The sequence below is a fragment of the Salvelinus namaycush genome, chromosome 3 (genome assembly GCF_016432855.1).
Source record: "Salvelinus namaycush isolate Seneca chromosome 3, SaNama_1.0, whole genome shotgun sequence".
Lineage (NCBI taxonomy): Eukaryota > Metazoa > Chordata > Actinopteri > Salmoniformes > Salmonidae > Salvelinus > Salvelinus namaycush.
The window spans coordinates 96,925,791-96,944,525 of NC_052309.1; the positions used below are offsets into that span (position 1 = coordinate 96,925,791).

The 18,735-nt window shown below is 44.1% G+C and overlaps 2 protein-coding genes across 4 annotated transcripts; one reads left to right on the top strand and one right to left on the bottom strand.

Moving 5' to 3' along the window:
* Positions 1-4,460: 4,460 nt before the first annotated feature.
* On the top strand, positions 4,461-9,298 carry jmjd8 (jumonji domain containing 8). Its single transcript, XM_038988353.1, has 9 exons — positions 4,461-4,669; positions 4,834-4,929; positions 5,096-5,144; positions 5,249-5,345; positions 5,432-5,500; positions 5,685-5,804; positions 6,570-6,637; positions 7,916-8,050; positions 8,702-9,298. Exons 1-9 carry the CDS (start codon positions 4,581-4,583, stop codon positions 8,780-8,782), a joined length of 804 nt encoding a protein of 267 aa, XP_038844281.1. The 5' UTR covers positions 4,461-4,580; the 3' UTR covers positions 8,783-9,298.
* Positions 9,299-9,371: 73 nt separating this feature from the next.
* On the bottom strand, positions 9,372-18,726 carry LOC120043792 (STIP1 homology and U box-containing protein 1-like). Of its 3 annotated transcripts, XR_005476514.1 has the most exons (9): positions 18,404-18,726; positions 17,402-17,601; positions 16,947-17,145; positions 15,876-16,041; positions 14,812-14,899; positions 13,849-13,905; positions 13,198-13,314; positions 11,526-11,733; positions 9,372-9,990 (listed from the first exon to the last, which is right to left on the bottom strand). XR_005476514.1 is itself a non-coding variant. In XM_038988352.1 (8 exons), the coding sequence occupies exons 2-8, from the start codon at positions 17,513-17,515 to the stop codon at positions 11,608-11,610; spliced, it is 864 nt and encodes a 287-aa protein (XP_038844280.1). In that variant the 5' UTR covers positions 17,516-17,601; positions 18,404-18,726; the 3' UTR covers positions 11,431-11,607. The 3 variants fall into 3 exon arrangements, 2 of the variants coding, with proteins under 2 accessions (XP_038844280.1, XP_038844279.1); XM_038988352.1 differs by lacking the exon at positions 9,372-9,990 and having other exon boundaries at positions 11,431-11,733; positions 16,947-17,142; XM_038988351.1 differs by lacking the exon at positions 9,372-9,990 and having other exon boundaries at positions 11,431-11,733.
* Between the last annotated feature and the right edge of the window lie 9 nt (positions 18,727-18,735).

An 18,735-nucleotide genomic window follows, 5' to 3' on the forward strand; every position in this document is an offset into this window, starting at 1 on the left:
GTCACCAACAGGTGTGGCTGAAATGGCAGAATCCACTAATTTGAAGGAGTGTCCACATACTTTTCATACTTTTTATATATAGTGTATTTGGTGGCGGTAATGCAATATAATATGGATGTAAACCGCCATTAAACCTCAACGAAGAAGGATATTCACACCTCCAGTTGTCTGATGACAACGCTTTGGTTGTTTTAGTTGTCAGTGTCAACAAAGAACCAGCATCATAACACGGGTTTCTGAGGGCATAACTGCATCACAACCTTTTGTTTCACAATGATGGGTATAAATATTTATCTTTATTTGTTTATGTTCCTGCCGAAGATCTATTTCCTTGCTGGGATGTGTTCAATATGGGCACACTAAAGCGAAACATTTTGCAATGGAAAATGTACATCTAGTTCAGGCATATCGACTTCCCTATTTCACATAAAAACATATTTTTCAACTACTGAACATGGCCATGGAAATGCAAACAGGCGTACACACAAATGCATGGCCCCTTTTAAAACTATTTTAAAAGTGCCATCAGCAATCCTCACATCATTTAAGTAGGCTCTGAATGGAACTGACTGTACAGGTGAAAGCCCCTTTGTTCACTTTTAAAGATGGAAATCTGCAGTAGGGGAAATAGTGCCACTGTCCACCCCACAGATGTTGTTATTGTTTAAGTTTTATTGACAAAGCTGAGCTGGGGAGCGTTGCACATCGTGGTATTGTTTTGGGGGCATTACATATGTTGCTATTCTATCACTGGTGCAATGATGCCCAAGGGGAAAAATAACAGTATTTGTCATTTGCAAGTAACTTCTTTGTTGTTGTAATATCCCAAACGGGCGTGGCAGTTTCATCAATAAGGATTCCAGCTTTAAGGAATAAGAACGGGTCTGAAATGTGTCAACCCAATCATAGTCTTGCACTACCAAGTCTCGTTTTCACTGGCTTTTGGAACAAATGTAAACGGTATTTCTTGAGGGGAGGACAGCTCATAATAATGGCTGGAGTGGAGTGAATGGAATGGTATCTAGCTCATGTTTGATACCATTCCATTCACTCCATTTCAGCCATTATTATGAGCCGTCCTCCCTTCAGTAGCCTCCACTGGTATATACAGTATACTGTACATAGAATCGGAGTTGTCAACTGTGATTAAGAGGTCTTGGAGTGGGCAGGCCTTCCTCGGGAGGAAGAGCAGCTCTCTCCTCGTCTTGTCAAGACTGAGCTTGAAGTGGTAGGTAGGCCAGAAACCCAGCCGAGATACGTGTCACCACATGGGTGTCAGAGGGGAGGAAGGGGGAAAAGAGTTGAGTGTCATCCACATAACAACGTTAAGACACCATGTGAGCATATGCAACAGAGTTAAAAATGTGCCGTAAGCTAACTCCACAGCTAGCTTGAAATGTCGCCAATGGACATATCAAATGAGATTTCTATAGTTCAATCGGTTCGTACGTTATCAAGGAGGACGGTCACGTGTGTTTAGGAGCAGAGGATCACTATTTCTAGCCCAGTATGTTACAGGGACAGTGGAGGAAGCTATACTGTAGACAGCACAATGACGTCTGGTTCACATACCTAACAGAATCAATTGACTTAGTGTACAGAGAGAACAGGAGAGGAGCTAGTACAAAGCCCTGGGGGACAACAGTAGCACAACCTTGTGGTGAAGACACAGACCTTCTCCACAATCACTTGGTAGGAGCGACCTGCTAGGTAGGATGCAATGCAGTGTGCGCAGCCTGAGGATCTTGTGATTTATGGTGTCGAATGCAGCAGATAGGTCTAGGCCACTATGACAACAAAACCATCAGCACCTGCCTGGTTACTAACACACACACACACACACTGCAGTAAGGAGCTGCTGAGACTGCATGTCTCTCTGCTTTACTGACCAACCAGAAGACCCACAATGAGTTGTCTTTCTGTGAAAATGCCAAACTGGAATTATTCACTTGTGTAATAAAATGTATTTAATAGTAAAACATCCTTCCTGTTTTAAGATCTACTTTATTTTTTATTTGTATTTTTTATTGAACCTTTTTAACTAGGCAAGTCAGTTAAGAACAAATTCTTATTTTCAATGACTGCCTAGGAACAGTGCGTTAGCTTCCTTGTTCAGTGGCAGAACGACAGATTTTTACCTTGTCAGCTCGGGGATTCGATCTTGCAACCTTTCGGTTACTGGCCCAACACTAAGCACTAGGCTACCTGCCGCCCCAATTGTTTGGTGACTTTGTATAAGAAAGGTTTTCTATAATGATTGGTACATTATATGTGCCTCAAACGTGTCCTGCCATCAAGCCCCATTCCAAAAGCCACCTAGCCTCTTCAATAGGTTTCTTGATACAGTATTTTGAACTTTATTAAAATATGTTATATGGAATGCTGACATTTTTTAAATAAAAGATAATTTCGTAACAATGCGTAAATTGCAATGCATTAAATCCATATCTCTATAATCTGTCAATAAACTCAGCAAAAAAATAAACGTCCCTTTTTCAGAACCCTGTCTTTCAAAGATAATTAGTAAAAATCCAAATAACGTCACAGATCTTCATTGTAAAGGGTTTAAACACTGTTTCCCATGCTTGTTCAATGAACCATAAACAATTAATGAGCATGCACCTGTGGAATGGTCGTTAAGACACTAACAGCTTACAGACGCTAGGCAATTAAGGTCAAAGTTATGAAAACTTAGGACACTAAAGAGGCCTTTCTACTGACTCTGAAAAACACCAAAAGAAAGATGCCCAGGGTCCCTGCTCATCTGTGTGAACGTGCCTTAGGCATGCTGCAAGGAGACATGAGGACTGCAGATGTGGCCAGGTAAATAAATTGCAATGTCCATAATGTGAGATGCCTAAGACAGTGCTACAGGGAGACAGGACGGACAGCTGATCGTCCTCGCAGTGGCAGACCACGTGTAACAACACCTGCACAGGATCGGTACATCCGAACATCACACCTGCGGGACAGGTACAGGATGGCAACAACTGCCCAAGTTACACCAGGAAAGCACAATCCCTCCATCAGTGCTCAGACTGTCTGCAATAGGCTGAGACAGGCTGGACTGAGGGCTTGTAGGCCTGTTGTAAGGCAGGTCCTCACCAGACATCACAGGCAACAACATCACCTATGGGCACAAACCCACCGTCACTGGACCAGACAGGACTGGCAAAAAGTGCTCTTCACTAACGAGTCACGGTTTTGTCTCAACAGGGGTGATGGTCGGATTCGCGTTTATCGTCGAAGGAATGAGCGTTACACCGAGGCCTGTACTCTGGAGCGGGATCGATTTGGAGGTGGAGGGTCCGTCATGGTCTGGGGCGGTGTGTCACAGCATCATCGGACTGAGCTTGTTGTTATTGCAAGCAGTCTCAACACTGTGTGTTACAGGGAAGACATCCTCCTCCCTTATGTGGTACCCTTCCTGCAGGCTCATCCTGACATGACCCTCCAGTATGACACCAGCCATACTGCTTGTTCTGTGCGTGATTTCCTGCAAGACAGGAATGTCAGTGTTCTGCCATGGCCAGCGAAGAGCCTGGATCGCAATCCCATTGAGCACGTCTGGGACCCTGGTGAGGGCCAGGGCCATTCCCCCCAAAAATGTCCGGGAACTTGCAGGTGCAAGTTCTGCAGTACTTAGTGCAGCTGGTGGCCACACTAGATACTGACTGTTACTTTTGAATTTGACCCCCCCTTTGTTCAGGGACACATTATTCAATTTCGGTTAGTCACATGTCTGTGGAACTTGTTCAGTTTATGTCTCAGTTGTTGAATCTTGTTATGTTCATACAAATATTTACACATGTTAAGTTTGCTGGAAATAAACGCAGTTGACAGTGAGAGGACGTTTCTTTTTTTGCTGAGTTTACATGTATTAATCAAAAGGTGAACTGTGGTATACAAAGAGAAATATACTATACCAAGCAAACATTATACCTGGCTATTTTAGTATATAATTCTGCCAAAATAAATATTGTCAAAGTCTGTGAAGGACAATTAGAAAGAGTTGTGGAGAAAATGTATGCCCTTTCATCAGTTGAATTTTTAAACAAAAATACAAATTAAATGTACCGTGTGCAATTAAATTTGTGCTATTCAAATGGTCATGGCTAGAAGAGATGCAGCTAATGTCAAAGTAACGTCAAAATGTGCACGTCAGGGAGAATTTTAGCAAACCCTATCCCATTTCCTAACCTCAACCTAATTATCCTTACCTGGTACGTTAATTACCTAATCTGCTGCTGCTGTGTAAATTCTTCAAAAAAAATAATGTTTTTTTGTGTGTGTAAATTCTCCTAACCTGCTACGAAAAGTCCCTTCTGACATAAACTGCATCCCGTCTATCCAAAAAAAATACAAATTGTACCTCTTGTGGATCCCTCCATAGACAGCTCGTTGGTCAAATGTGATTGGTCCATATGAACACTACACTTCAGGAAGAAGGAAATCAATAGCCAATGGGCATTGGCACAACCGGCAGGAGCAATCTAAAGCCTTTCTATTAGAAACACGTAACTCCATAAAGGTATACGGACATGAGGCGTATTTACGACGCACTGTAAAGCTATTTCCATATGGAATATAAATTCGGAATACAAGTATTTCTCCTATTGTTTTGGAGATCGGCTTTAGATGCACTGGTGTCGGAGAATGACGGAGGGTGGTGAGTGTTTCTTTTAGGCTACGTCTTTGACCATCTATAAATTACGACTACTTTTATTCTTTTTCCCCAATGATTTAAACTTTTAATCAATATCTAACTCTTACATTCATTCAATAATACTAGTATTCGTAGCCCAAAAAGCGTATTTTCCCCCTCGCATGCAGGTCGTCAAATTCAGAAAACAGTTTGACTGATGAGGGTCCTTGCAACATTGACATCTGGGACAAAGCTTCGTTATCACATCGCCAGTTTATCCAGCAGTACGTACTGTAGTCTATTTCATGTGTTCAGCCTGGGTGTGTTTGTAGTCTCTGTAAATCATTACTCTCTCTCTCTCTCTCTGTGTTCTGCACCCATACATTGGAAACACCTATGTTCTATCTAATTTTGCACCAGTATGTGTAACACACCTCATTTTATTCCTAGATATGCCTACTCCAAACCAGTCATCCTGAAAGGTTTCTCTGACAATACGGTACATGTCAATCAAAAAAAGCAATTACAAAAATAAACTTGTCTCATAGGCCTTACTATCAGTCTAGCAATGGGCTCTGGTGAACGTAATTGTTTTGTTTTCAGAAATTCCAGTTCTTGTGCTCCAAGTCGAGCCTGCTGCAGCAGTATGGAGAGAGGATGGTGAGGCTCAGCACTGCCAACACCTACTCTTACAGGAAAGGTACACACACACAATGTAGTCATCCTAGAAGCTATTCAGTGTTCTCTCTTTGTAGTACATTACTTTGCCTCTTCATTATCATTTAGTGGATGTCCGGTTTGAGGAGTTTGTGGACTTGCTGCTGAGGCCTCAGTCTTTGGACACACTGGGCAGTGGTGAGTTTGGTGTCTGGAACACCTAATGGTCATTGTACAGTACATGAGCTCAACAGGCAAACCATGATCCGTAACATAATACAACATGTTATGTGATCACACTGAAAAGTCAAAGCATTAACAGAAACAATTTAAAGTTCACACAGCCAGACATCCTGTATCTCACCCGGTCTCTCTTTGACAGACACTCTGTATTTCTTCGGGGACAACAACTTCACTGAGTGGCACTCTCTGTTTGAGAACTACAAGGCACCACGCTACATGCTGCCTCACACCACGGGGGCCTACAGCTTCGGGATCGCAGGTCAGTGGATCTGTGGACCTGTATGGCTCAGTTAGTACAGCTTCCCACCGTTGTGTCAAGTTGGCTGGATGTCCTTTGAGTGGTGGACTATTCTTGATACACACCGGAAACTGTTGAGCATGAAAAACCCAGCAGTGTTTCAGCTCTTGACACAAACCGGTGCACCTGGCACCTACTACCATACCCCATTCAAAGGCACTTAAATATCCTCTGAATGGCACACATACACAATCCACGTCTCAAGGCTTAAAAATCCTTCTTTAACCTGTCTCCTTCCCTTCATCTACACAGATTTTTAGTGGATTTACCAGGTGACATCAATAAGGGATCATAGCTTTCACCTGGATTCACCTGGTCAGTTCCTCATGGAAAGAGCAGGTGTTCCTAATGTTTTGTACACAGTGTATAATATTATTATTAATATGTTGTGGATTACACTATACCAGGGTTAAGGGTTGGATATCAGAATCATATCTTACAGCTGTTCAGGGTAGATTCAACGATATGGAGTTACCATCAGTAGCAGGGCGACTTGTACCGGACACAGAGTACGAAGCAAGAGGCTAAACTGCGATGCATTAACTGCCACCTGCAGCTATCAGGTTGGCAGAGAGCTGAACAAACCTCCATGCACACTGCTGCATCTGTGAGAAGAGGACATCTTAGTGTGTCATACATACAGCCAGTTACTGTGGTGACTAAAGAACAGGCTGTCATCCTCTGTTGAAGCTTACCTCCTGTGCCTTTATCTACCCACCCAACCAGGCCCAGGAACAGGTGTACCCTTCCATTGGCATGGACCTGGCTACTCTGAGGTCATCTATGGCAGGAAGGTAAACAACACATTAACAACTGCCTATCAAATCATGGTCCACCTTATGCTTGATCATTTCTCCTAAGAATATCTTAAAATCAAGTCAGATTTATTTAAAGTGCATTTCACATGAGTCACAACACACTTTACATCAATAAAACAACAACAACAGGACCTTGAAGAAAGAGGAGTAATGGGGAAACGACAAACAAAATGAACATGTTTCAAATACAGCTGTCCCAGCATCCCTAATGACACCTGGTTACAGCTGTCCCAGCGTCCCTAATGACACCAGGTTACAGCTGTCCCAGCGTCCCTAATGACACCTGGTTACAGCTGTCCCAGCGTCCCTAATGACACCTGGTTACAGCTGTCCCAGCGTCCATAATGACACCTGGTTACAGCTGTCCCAGCGTCCCTAATGACACCTGGTTACAGCTGTCCCAGCGTCCCTAATGACACCAGGTTACAGCTGTCCCAGCGTCCCTAATGACACCAGGTTACAGCTGTCCCAGCGTCCCTAATGACACCTGGTTACAGCTGTCCCAGCGTCCCTAATGACACCTGGTTACAGCTGTCCCAGCGTCCCTAATGACACCTGGTTACAGCTGTCCCAGCGTCCCTAATGACACCTGGTTACAGCTGTCCCAGCGTCCCTAATGACACCTGGTTACAGCTGTCCCAGCGTCCCTAATGACACCTGGTTACAGCTGTCCCAGCGTCCCTAATGACACCAGGTTACAGCTGTCCCAGCGTCCCTAATGACACCAGGTTACAGCTGTCCCAGCGTCCCTAATGACACCTGGTTACAGCTGTCCCAGCGTCCCTAATGACACCAGGTTACAGCTGTCCCAGCGTCCCTAATGACACCAGGTTACAGCTGTCCCAGCGTCCCTAATGACACCTGGTTACAGCTGTCCCAGCGTCCCTAATGACACCTGGTTACAGCTGTCCCAGCGTCCCTAATGACACCAGGTTACAGCTGTCCCAGCGTCCCTAATGACACCAGGTTACAGCTGTCCCAGCGTCCCTAATGACACCAGGTTACAGCTGTCCCAGCGTCCCTAATGACACCAGGTTACAGCTGTCCCAGCGTCCCTAATGACACCAGGTTACAGCTGTCCCAGCGTCCCTAATGACACCTGGTTAATGTTAACATTGGTCCAGCACCAGTAGGTAGGCTGGTGTAAGCCTGAATCCAGGGTCAGCCTCAACATCTACACTACCTTGTTGTAATTGATGCACGTCTGTTAAACACAACAGTATGAGATACCTTTTTAATCTCCAACCACCACAGCGCTGGTTCCTGTACCCCCCGGACAAGGCGCCCCATTTCCACCCCAACTACACCACCCTGTCCTGGGTCAAAGACACATACCCTTACCTGCTTGAGGAGGAGAAGCCCATAGAGTGCACCATCCGGCCAGGAGAGGTCAGAGAACTACCATTAAGGCTGTGTTCACAGGCAGCCCAATTCAGATCTCTCTCATTCCTTCTACTAATTAGTCTTTTGACCAATCAGATCAGCTCTTTTTACAATAATTGGTCAAAAGATCAGAATTGGTCTGCCTGTGCCAACGCAGCCATAATAGATTAGACCGACTGGTTGAATACCGGAATACTTTAACTGTCACCCTTCCCTCCATCTACACAGATCACTAACATCAGCTAAAATAATGTTGTATGCATTTTCCAACAGAATGAGGATAACAATCAGAGGAGTCATCATTTGGAGGAATTTCAACCATGAAATGTTAAACACATTTATCAACCATGAGTCACTAACATGAGCTAAAATTACTTTTGAGGCATTTAACCATATAGGGATAGTAGGAGCCATTCTCCTTTTTGAAATTTCAACTATGGAATATCATTTTAAACACTTAAAACAACCATGGGGTCACTACGTTTGAGGCAAACATTACTTTTGAGCCATTGTTTTCACTGAATTGGAATGATAGGCTGCATTCAGATTATTTCTTACGTATTTTTTCCTTACCAAGGCAAAGCAGGAAGATAATAATATCAAGTATTAATAACTTGTCATTCCAATGTCACTGACTTTTTGTGTTGTTGCTGATAGGTGCTGTATTTCCCTGACCGCTGGTGGCACGCCACGCTCAATTTGGACACCAGTGTCTTCATATCCACCTTCCTGGGCTGACCCCTGACCCTGCAACAGACTAAAGGTCATAAGGGTCATTGCCCTGTGACCAAAGCCCTGTTAGAATACTTTCAACATGCATCATTCCTTCTTCCCCTCTGAGGAAATCACAGATTTCTTGCACAGTTCTCAACCCCCCTCAGACAGCACAGATCCCACACACACAGTGGTTACTGATTAGTGAGGGGGAGCAGGAAGGATGCACTTTCAAAAGTATCATGTCAACTGAAATGGCAACACACCGCTCCTGTCAACCGAAAGCTGTATTGCCGCTCTGTCGTCATAACTACGATGTAGATCAGTGGTCCATCTGTTCAGAGACAAAGAAACAAAGCGATCAAAGACTATTGGAACGTCTACTGACCAATAGGAGATGAGTGTGGCTTGTTCTGACTGTATTCCCTGGAAGTCACTCACTGGTTTTCCAGCCCGTTTCCACTTCTGGGACTTTTCCCATCGGTTCCATGGTACCGGGCCAACTAGGTCAAATGCAGCTAATATATTTTACTATTTTTTTTTTTTTTAATAATAAAGTACTTGAAAATAAGATGACCATTTGTATCTTGATTATCAACGTAAACACTGCAGCCTCTGTTGTAGCCTTTATTGGAACACTGGTAGACATAACAGCACGACAGTGAAATAAAGAACATTCACAGTCCCAATGAGGCTCCAGAGAAACTTGACTGTTCCCACCCCTCTCTTAGGAGGAATCAGGGCCTAGGGGGAGTATGTCCCCACCCCTACATGTACACATAATATTGATACACATGACAGACTAACACAACATAACTGTGCATCCTCATATCCAGCAGAGGGTAGGAATATACAGGTTCATTTCACATTCAATCATTTTCAGTTGGTAAGTCAAACAGGTTCGTATGGCTGAGAGGAATGTATGATTTCTGAAATGATGAGAAGAGGAAACTGATTATCTGTTTGCAGCAGGGTTGAGGGGTCGAATTGAAAATGACCCCTTTATTTTTTATCCATGAATTTGCATTCTAAAATCGTCACTTGAAAAATGTCATCGACTCCAACCATGCTTTGCAGCCATTGGACTAAGGCTCTAAACGTGGAATCATTAAAACAAAAGAGACCACGAGCAGTAAGTTATACTGAAGAGAAGACAGCCCTTCTCAAAGCCAATCAGATGCCTGACTTCCATATTCTACTTCAAGCTCCACTTGAGGCACACAGGACACCACCTGAAAACATTCAGTGACATGTAAACCAGAGAAAACACATTACAATTAAACACAGCCATCAAAAACACACCTGTGACTCACACAATTTTAAACCAATCTTTTCAAAGAAAATTTGGAATTGGGTTTAATTAATTGACCCCAACCCTGACCCCTACTGCTACGCACTTCCCCATTCATTAACGCTCAGCTCTGTATGAGCCAGATGAGTGGAAACTCAGCTAGCCAAAATTAGAGACGTCCTTGGTCAAACAATAACCCTTTGCGCAAAGCCTTGAATGCTCTTCCCGGACCCTTCCATCATATTGGTTACACATATTGCTTCCCTACATACTGCAAAACACTGAAGATGAGGGCTAGGGTTTCTTTCTAAATTATACAACTCATGCTTATACAGTCTTTTCAGCCCTCCAAGAGGATATAGAGAAGTGCTGCATTGTGGTGGTAAGAGATCAGGTTGGGTTTAAAATTGGCCCATCACTCAAGAGGACTACATTGGACCATCTACAAGCCACTCAAGAGGACTAGAATGGAGAGTGGCGAAAACATGGCGGTGCCTCAGACAGTCCTCTTCCCCATAGAAAAGGAGATTTAAAATAGAAGACAAGTTGTGGAGCATCACCACAAGTAGAGTACATTTAGCCCTGATTGGTCAATCGCTGCACTTGTAGACTCGAGGTCTAGGATGTGATTGGGCCGCTGGGTTTAGGAGTCTGCAATGTGATTGGTTGTTCTGAGTGTAACGTTCAAGCGATTGGCCCAAGGTGTTGGGTACTATATTCTGATTGGGTCCTGTTGTTGGATGATGTGCTCTGATTCGGTGCAATGTTTGGTAGCGTGTCCTGATTGTTGGGTCTGACTAGTATGAGCAGCTGAGAGACACAATAAAAGAAAAGGGGGGAAAAGGACAAGGATGGAAACAGAGAGAGAGATGTATAGATCAACAGGAGATTTAATGGCAGTCCTAGTATCAGTCTGTGGTGTAGTCTCAGTCCTAGTGAAGTGGTGTCAGTCTGGTGTAGTCTCAGTCCTAGTGAAGTGGTGTCAGTCTGGTGTAGTCTCAGTCCTAGTGAAGTGGTGTCAGTCTGGTGTAGTCTCAGTCCTAGTGAAGTGGTGTCAGTCTGTGGTGTAGTCTCAGTCCTAGTGAAGTGGTGTCAGTCTGTGGTGTAGTCTCAGTCCTAGTGAAGTGGTGTCAGTCTGTGGTGTAGTCTTAGTCCTAGTGAAGGTATGTCAGTCTGTGGTGTAGTCTCAGTCCTAGTGAAGGTATGTCAGTCTGTGGTGTAGTCTCAGTCCTAGTGAAGGTATGTCAGTCTGTGGTGTAGTCTCAGTCCTAGTGAAGGTATGTCAGTCTGTGGTGTAGTCTCAGTCCTAGTGAAGGTATGTCAGTCTGTGGTGTAGTCTCAGTCCTAGTGAAGGTATGTCAGTCTGTGGTGTGGCCTCAGTCCTAGTGAAGGTATGTCAGTCTGTGGTGTAGTCTCAGTCCTAGTGAAGGTATGTCAGTCTGTGGTGTGGCCTCAGTTTTAAAGTGTAGATCATACTTGTTTGGTTTGTTGTGGTCTTTTTATGTCTGGTTCTTCTTTTGGAATGATGATTCCTACTCTCCCTTTCTCCCTCCCTCCTTCAGTAGTCCTCCACCCATCCATTCTCCATGATGAAAGCATCGATGACCTCTTTCATGGCCAGATTAGGGATCAGCTGGTCTTGAGTCAGAGGGCTGCGTGTCACCGGGTCAAAATGGCCCACTCGCTGCAAACATAAGAACAAAGACAGTTAGGATCCTATGGGAGACATAACACCTTAATACCAGGGCTGAAAGTACATTTCATTTCTTCCTGGTACAGAACCTCCTGACCAATATAATGTATGAGCCTGATCAGAGAATTACACCCCTCCCGTCTTCTATGCTGCTGCTACTCTGTTACTATCTATGCATCGTCACTTTAATAACTCTACCTACATGTACATATTACCTCAATTACCTCGGCTAACCAGTGCCCCCGCACATTGACTCTGTACCGGCACCCCCTGTATATAGCCCCACTATTGTTACTTACTGCTGCTCTTTAATTATTTGTTATTCTTATCTCTTACTTTAGTTTTTTGTGGTATTTTCTTAGAACTGCATTGTTTGTTAAGGCCTTGTAAGTAAGCATTTCACTGTAAGGTCTACATCTGTTGTTGTTGGCGGATGTGACAAATAAAATTTGATTTGAATCCCTATTAATTCAATAGCATCTCTGTGGGCCTAGTCGTAAAGATTTGTCATTTAACATGTATGACCTTTTATTGTGGCATAAACACAAACAGTTATGATGTTTTCATCTGATTGTCAAGCTGTCACTTCAAAAGGGCTGCTTTACTAATAGGCTACCAGCCTGCGTTCATCCACTCACAGTATATTTCAATTCCAGCCTCCAAACAGTGGTGAATGGAAAGAAGCATCTGTGACATAAAACACCAGAAAGTCTGATGACATTCGCCCATCGTCATTAGGACAGAATTTATGCGTCCACTGCTGACCGCGCGTGTCGGCCACTCATCTCTACTTTGGAGCCGTTTTCATGTTTCATGTCTCTGACATGCTGTAATGATAGTGGTGTAATGGCATACAGTTCTTGACTTGTTTTAATTATTGTTGAGATAGTGTCATGTTTTACCGGTACAACGTACCCCCACGATATATTTTGCCGGGACACCGTACCGGACCATACCGCCTTACATTCACCCCTGCTTAATACTTAATAATACTACAACAGAAATGATGTGTAACTATTCTTTTACATGGGTTGTGGGAGGCAACATCCAGGTTGCCTCCCACAATTGTTCCAGTTTAACATGTACGTACCAGAACGTCAGTTTGGCATAGAGGAACTACTTCACTGCCTACATCAATACCTGATCACTACTTTATCCGCTTGAATACAATACTAAATAGTAGCTAGCAAGATGGCGATCACTGAGGTTATTTTTAATGAGTGCATTTTGCAAGTGTCTAGTTTGCATCAACTACCTTCACTAAAACCATTGCAAAGATTGCGCCTTCAAACTTTGGTTTCAAATCATGACTTTCTGGCATGTCTGCCTCGTGATTTGCTGGGAGAGTTGTCTGTCTGAAGAGGACCCACCCCAGAATTTTTAAGAGCCCATCTTTCAAACCTGACCCAGTCACTGCTGTTGCCTAGGGTCAGGTTTGATGAGACTAATCCTTACCTGTAGGTGCTCCTCAATGTCTTTGCGGTCATAAGTGATCCCACTGGGTGTAATGCAGGGCTCCCTCATCAACTCAAAGCTGATCTTTCCACACAGGTAGTCTGGGATCTCCCTCTTCTGTTAAACAAACAGAGGTTATCACTAAATAGCCATGATAGAACAGATGTATACTGTAGTTACATATTTTAGTGTCTTGTACATTCTGACCTGGTATTTGTTATTAATGAAGGGGGTAAGTTTGTTTAAGGGTTTAGGAATAGAGAGTTATTTCTAGTATGGCCAGAGTGATAGCCATCAAATACAAACCATTGATTATGTATGGGCTAGTGATGAGTTCCAAACCCCTAGCCCCTACTCCACAGCAGACTAGCCGCTCCTCTAGATCTGAGAGGATTGGACAGGTGGGAGCAATTTGGAATCATTTTCACCCAGCCAATCAGAAGACAAGATGAAACTTGTATTTATATCTCCCTATTACTCGCCTCCTTCTCAAAAACCATTGGATGGGAAGGTTAGAGGGGCGGGACCTCTGACCTTCTCATCCAATGGGTTTTCGGACAGAGGCGAGGAAAGGGGAGAGGAAGAATCAAGGAAATGCACAGAGATTCTCCCCCTGATCCTGTATCCAGCAGGAGGCAGTAGAGCACTCACCTTCCTCTTCTCATCCAGCTGAGAGAAGAGCTCCTCCATGTCTGACAGGTGCTTGTCCTGTAGAGAAATGTGACACCTAAATTAAAATCACTTTATTCATCAATTGTACACAAGGTCCAACCAAAATGTTACTTCCGCTTTATCCCAACTCCTCCGAAAGACACACATACATGCAATAAGCTAGAGTAAGGCCAAACACGATTTAAACAGGTTTAAAACATGTTCTGTTGCAGAGGCTTCATGCCCATAGGGGACACAGGGGCACGTGCCCACTCAGATTTGTCCTGTAAAAAATTACAAAAATTAAAAATCTTTAAAAATAATACTTTTTATATATACACACACTACTAGCCACCTACCTCACAACTCGCTACCAAGAACCATTTCAGGCTATCAATCAAGTTAGAGTAGCTAGCTTGTCTGCTGGTAAGGTTGGTAGACTAGAAAAGCAAGCAATAACTAAATGTACTGAATAACACTCACGTTCCTCTCAATCTTTTACCCAGATTTTAGCAGGGATGCAGAGAAGCATATTTATATATTTTATTTTACCACTAGTCAGGAGGATACAGACAGCTCAAGAGTTATTCTTATCTTTGCAAAAAATTATAATTTGACATAGAATTAAGCACAACTGCTAAATTCTCCTCACCCCCCCTCCAGACCACCCCCTGCCATCCTCACGTACTTTGTGCCCACTAAGAGTTTTTGGGAGCATAACACCCCTGTTCTGTTGCATATCCTTATGAGGAAAAAAACAGATCTTGATTAGTAAGGTTGTGTTAACATGTCTTTGGTTTAGCTGATGAAAACCCTTTTGTTGTTTACCCATTTCTGGTAACCTAGGCTACGAGAGCATTCTAAAAGGAATGTGGGTAAGTCCTTATTGTCCCATTGTTATTTGTTTATACCCTGCATCTTTGGACGTTTGCTGGATGTTAGTACACTTGGTTTAGGACTCACGTGTTTGGAGTGGAACTTAGTGAGGTCGTGTCGGCTTCTGCATTCCTCCGACTTGGCGTCTTGTTCCTCTCTGCTGTCATCCAGTTCCCTGAGGATAGAACCAAAGTCATCCAAATCACTCTGCTAACTTCAGCCAGCCAAGGCTTAACTTATTGCAATATAAATGGATAGTATGGATTACTTCAGTAACTTTCAACAATGAAGGCTTAACTTATTGCAATATAAATGGATAGTATGGATTACTTCAGTAACTTTCAACAATGAAGGCTTAACGTATTGCAATATAAATGGATAGTATGGATTGTAGGCCTATAGATGGATGGACTAACTGGTTTTACACACCAACCACAGTTGGGGGCATAAAAAAATATATTTAAAAAAACTCTCCCAGGGTGACGCCAAGCACACAGTTATTTAACAGTCATCTAGAGCATGGTGCTTGCAACATCAGGATAGTGGGTTTGATTCCCGGGACCACCGGGCATGAAAAGTATATGACTGCTTTGGTTGAAAGCGTCTGCCAAATGGCATATATTATTATTATATTAATGCCCCCAACTGTAAGAGACGTTCTACCAACAAGGCTGGGAGAATGCAATGGTTTCCCATTGACTAATGGAAATTGATTGCGCAACACGTTTATGGTTGTTTCATTTCAACTTGAGTGTTGTGGAAAAACTAAATCAAATCAAACTAAATCAAAATGGCTATTCTCTGATTCACAAAGTGAATTCATGTTGTGTAAATCCCCCTCCCAAACCCTACAGTGTTCCCACCATGTGGCCGGAACAGATTCAGATGAGTCTCTATTGTCCTACAAGAGGAGAACCTTAGCACAGCTCACACATTATATACACACACACACAACAGTGGAGGCTGCTGAGGGGAGGACGGGTCATTATAATAGCTGGAACGGTGTGATTGGAATGGCATCAAACACATGCTGGATACCATTCCACTAGACTCCACTCCAGCCATTACTATGAGCCGTCCACTGATACACAACATATATAGAACACACAGCCGGAAACAAACTATAGGTGAGCACAGAAAGAATCTCTCACCTCTCCTTCTCTGCCAGGATGAGTTTGGTGAGATAGGCGTGCAGCTCGTTCTCCTGGTTAATGCGCTTCTCCTCGATGCTGTTCCAGCGCTTCTTCTTGGCTATCCGGAGGGCACTGGGAATGTCGTCGCCAAAGTTCAACCGTTGCTCTTTCGCCAGGTTATATGCTGAGGGCCAAATGAAGGACAACTATTATGATATAATGGTGAAAATGAAGCTTTGTATTAGCTGGTAGAGCTGACTTAATCCAATGTCCTGTCAAGACTTAGGCAAGTAACTTATAAATATATTTTGATGTGTGTATCTAGACTCCTGAATGGGAGTGTGTCCGGGATGGGTGCATCTTGATAGTCTGAAGTAGCTTCCTCTCCTCATCTCAATAGTCTAGTAGCTTCCTCTCCTCATCTCAATAGTCTAGTAGCTTCCTCTCCTCATCTCAATAGTCTAGTAGCTTCCTCTCCTCATCTCAATAGTCTAGTAGCTTCCTCTCCTCATCTCAATAGTCTAGTAGCTTCCTCTCCTCATCTCAATAGTCTAGTAGCTTCCTCTCCTCATCTCAATAGTCTAGTAGCTTCCTCTCCTCATCTCAATAGTCTAGTAGCTTCCTCTCCTCATCTCAATAGTCTAGTAGCTTCCTCTCCTCATCTCAATAGTCTAGTAGCTTCCTCTCCTCATCTCAATAGTCTAGTAGCTTCCTCTCCTCATCTCAATAGTCTAGTAGCTTCCTCTCCTCATCTCAATAGTCTAGTAGCTTCCTCTCCTCATCTCAATAGTCGAGTAGCTTCCTCTCATCTCATCTCCTCCATCTCAATAGTCTAGTAGCTACCTCTTTTAATTTCCTCTCCTTAATCTACACCGATCTGAAATCCAAAGACTGGTTAACACTACCTGGTAGATGTATATTGGGAATTTCTTTTGACACTTGTCCAGCTCTTTAAAATGAGTACAGATGAAGGAGAGAAGACACGAGGCCTATGGGACAGGGGGACTACGGGATAGGAGGCCTATTTCGACTAGTGAGATGCACCCTCTGTGTCTGGACCCTTGATTGCCACCTAGGTAACCAGCCCACCTCTCTGTAGGTTGCCGATGGCTTCGTCGTAGTTCTCCATCTCCAGGTGACACTGACCCAGGAAGAAGAGGGCCTTGACTGACTGGGGGTCCAGCTCCAGCGCCTGCTTGCAGTCGGCCAGGGCCTTGTCATGTTGCTGCAGCTTCACGTGGCACAGTGCCCGGTTGGTGTAGTACACAGACACTGAGGGATTCCGCTTCTGGGGACAAACACATTATTCACTATTTCTATCCCCCTTTCTCACACCCTTATCCCATTCCTAAGTATGCCACGCTTGCACACACACACACACACACACACACTCTTCGCTACAAGCGACAGCTGACTTTCTATGTCTCGGAGTGAGGTTACTCATCATGCAAAGTTACAATTTGGGACACTACCTCAGTTCCACCCACACACACTCCACACTCTCTTTATCTCTCTCCCCCCTTCTCCCGACCCCTTGTCCTTACAATGGCTTTGCTGTAGCAGGCGGCCGACTCCTGGTACTTGCGGCTGAGGAAGAGGCGGTTGCCCTGCTCCTTCCACTCCTGCGCCGAGACACTCTTCTCGGGGCTGCCCGCCATCTTGTCCGCCGGCCCCGCTGTGGCGGCGGCCTCTCCGCTCTGCTTCCCTATCCTGCTACCCGTGTCTCAGGCCGGGCTGCGGCTGGCTGGGGGGAGAATGCACAAGTTCCAAGACATCAATAGTTTGGGTGGGGGAAGCAGATGGAGGAGTTTCATTTGAGGGGTGTTGCCGGTCTACTACTATAAACAGTGATTCAGGGGTGTTGCCGGTCTACTACTATAAACAGTGATTCAGGGGTGTTGCCGGTCTACTACTATAAACAGTGAGTCAGGGGTGTTGCCGGTCTACTACTATAAACAGTGAGTCAGGGGTGTTGCCGGTCTACTACTATAAACAGTGATTCAGGGGTATTGCCAGTCTACTACTACAAACAGTGATTGAGGGGTGTTGCTGGTCTACTCTACTGTAAACAGTGATTGAGGGGTGTTGCTGGTCTACTCTACTGTAAACAGCGATTGAGGGGTGTTGCTGGTCTACTCTACTGTAAACAGCGATTGAGGGGTGTTGCTGGTCTACTCTACTGTAAACAGCGATTGAGGGGTGTTGCTGGTCTACTCTACTGTAAACAGTGATTGAGGGGTGTTGCTGGTCTACTCTACTGTAAACAGTGATTGAGGGGTGTTGCCGATCTACTCCTATAAACAGTGATTGAGGGGTGTTGCCGGCCTACTACTATAAACAGTGACTGAGGTGTGTTGCTGGTTTCCCAACCTGTAGCTAATTTATAGTTAACTAGCACAATGTTTGGATAAAACAACTGGGGAAAGCTTGCTACATCGTTTGATTTGACAGTTGCGCTGAAGTAAAGATACAGGAAAAATAGTCAACTCTAGCTAGCTGGCAAGCTTCCAAATAGCTGCAAGCATAACGCTAAGCTAGCCTGTTACCGTTTCGATGCCCTCCCCTCAGGTGTCAAGCGGCCTCTCCGACTTCGCTCTCGTCCTGCTTTTGGCCTCCTCCCACACAGCTCGTCTGTCTAACGTTACCTCTTCCAACGCAGACAGTTGAATATTTTGTAATATAGCTAACGTTAGCTAGCGAACTGCCTAACGATAACGAAAAGCACAGCTATCCAAACATGTGTATAATCAATTGATACTATTTTACATAGTGTAGTCTGTAGTATTATTTTAGCTGGAGGATACGCTAGTGCGTAGCCAGCTAACTAGATAATGTTTTGATACATTTCTGGTAGTCATTGATGATGACGCATTTGTAA

Excerpts from the sequence above, each read along its gene's own strand:
- jmjd8 (XM_038988353.1), top strand. The coding sequence starts at position 4,581 with ATGGAATATAAATTCGGAATACAAGTATTTCTCCTATTGTTTTGGAGA. Across the intron at positions 4,670-4,833 it reads TCGGAGAATGACGGAGGGTG|GTCGTCAAATTCAGAAAACA; the intron begins GTGAGTGTTTCT and ends CCTCGCATGCAG. Across the intron at positions 5,805-6,569 it reads CTACAGCTTCGGGATCGCAG|GCCCAGGAACAGGTGTACCC; the intron begins GTCAGTGGATCT and ends CCACCCAACCAG.
- LOC120043792 (XM_038988351.1), bottom strand. The coding sequence starts at position 17,515 with ATGGCGGGCAGCCCCGAGAAGAGTGTCTCGGCGCAGGAGTGGAAGGAG. Across the intron at positions 16,042-16,946 it reads CATCGGCAACCTACAGAGAG|CATATAACCTGGCGAAAGAG; the intron begins GTGGGCTGGTTA and ends TTTGGCCCTCAG. Across the intron at positions 11,734-13,197 it reads ACATTGAGGAGCACCTACAG|CGAGTGGGCCATTTTGACCC; the intron begins GTAAGGATTAGT and ends TTATGTTTGCAG.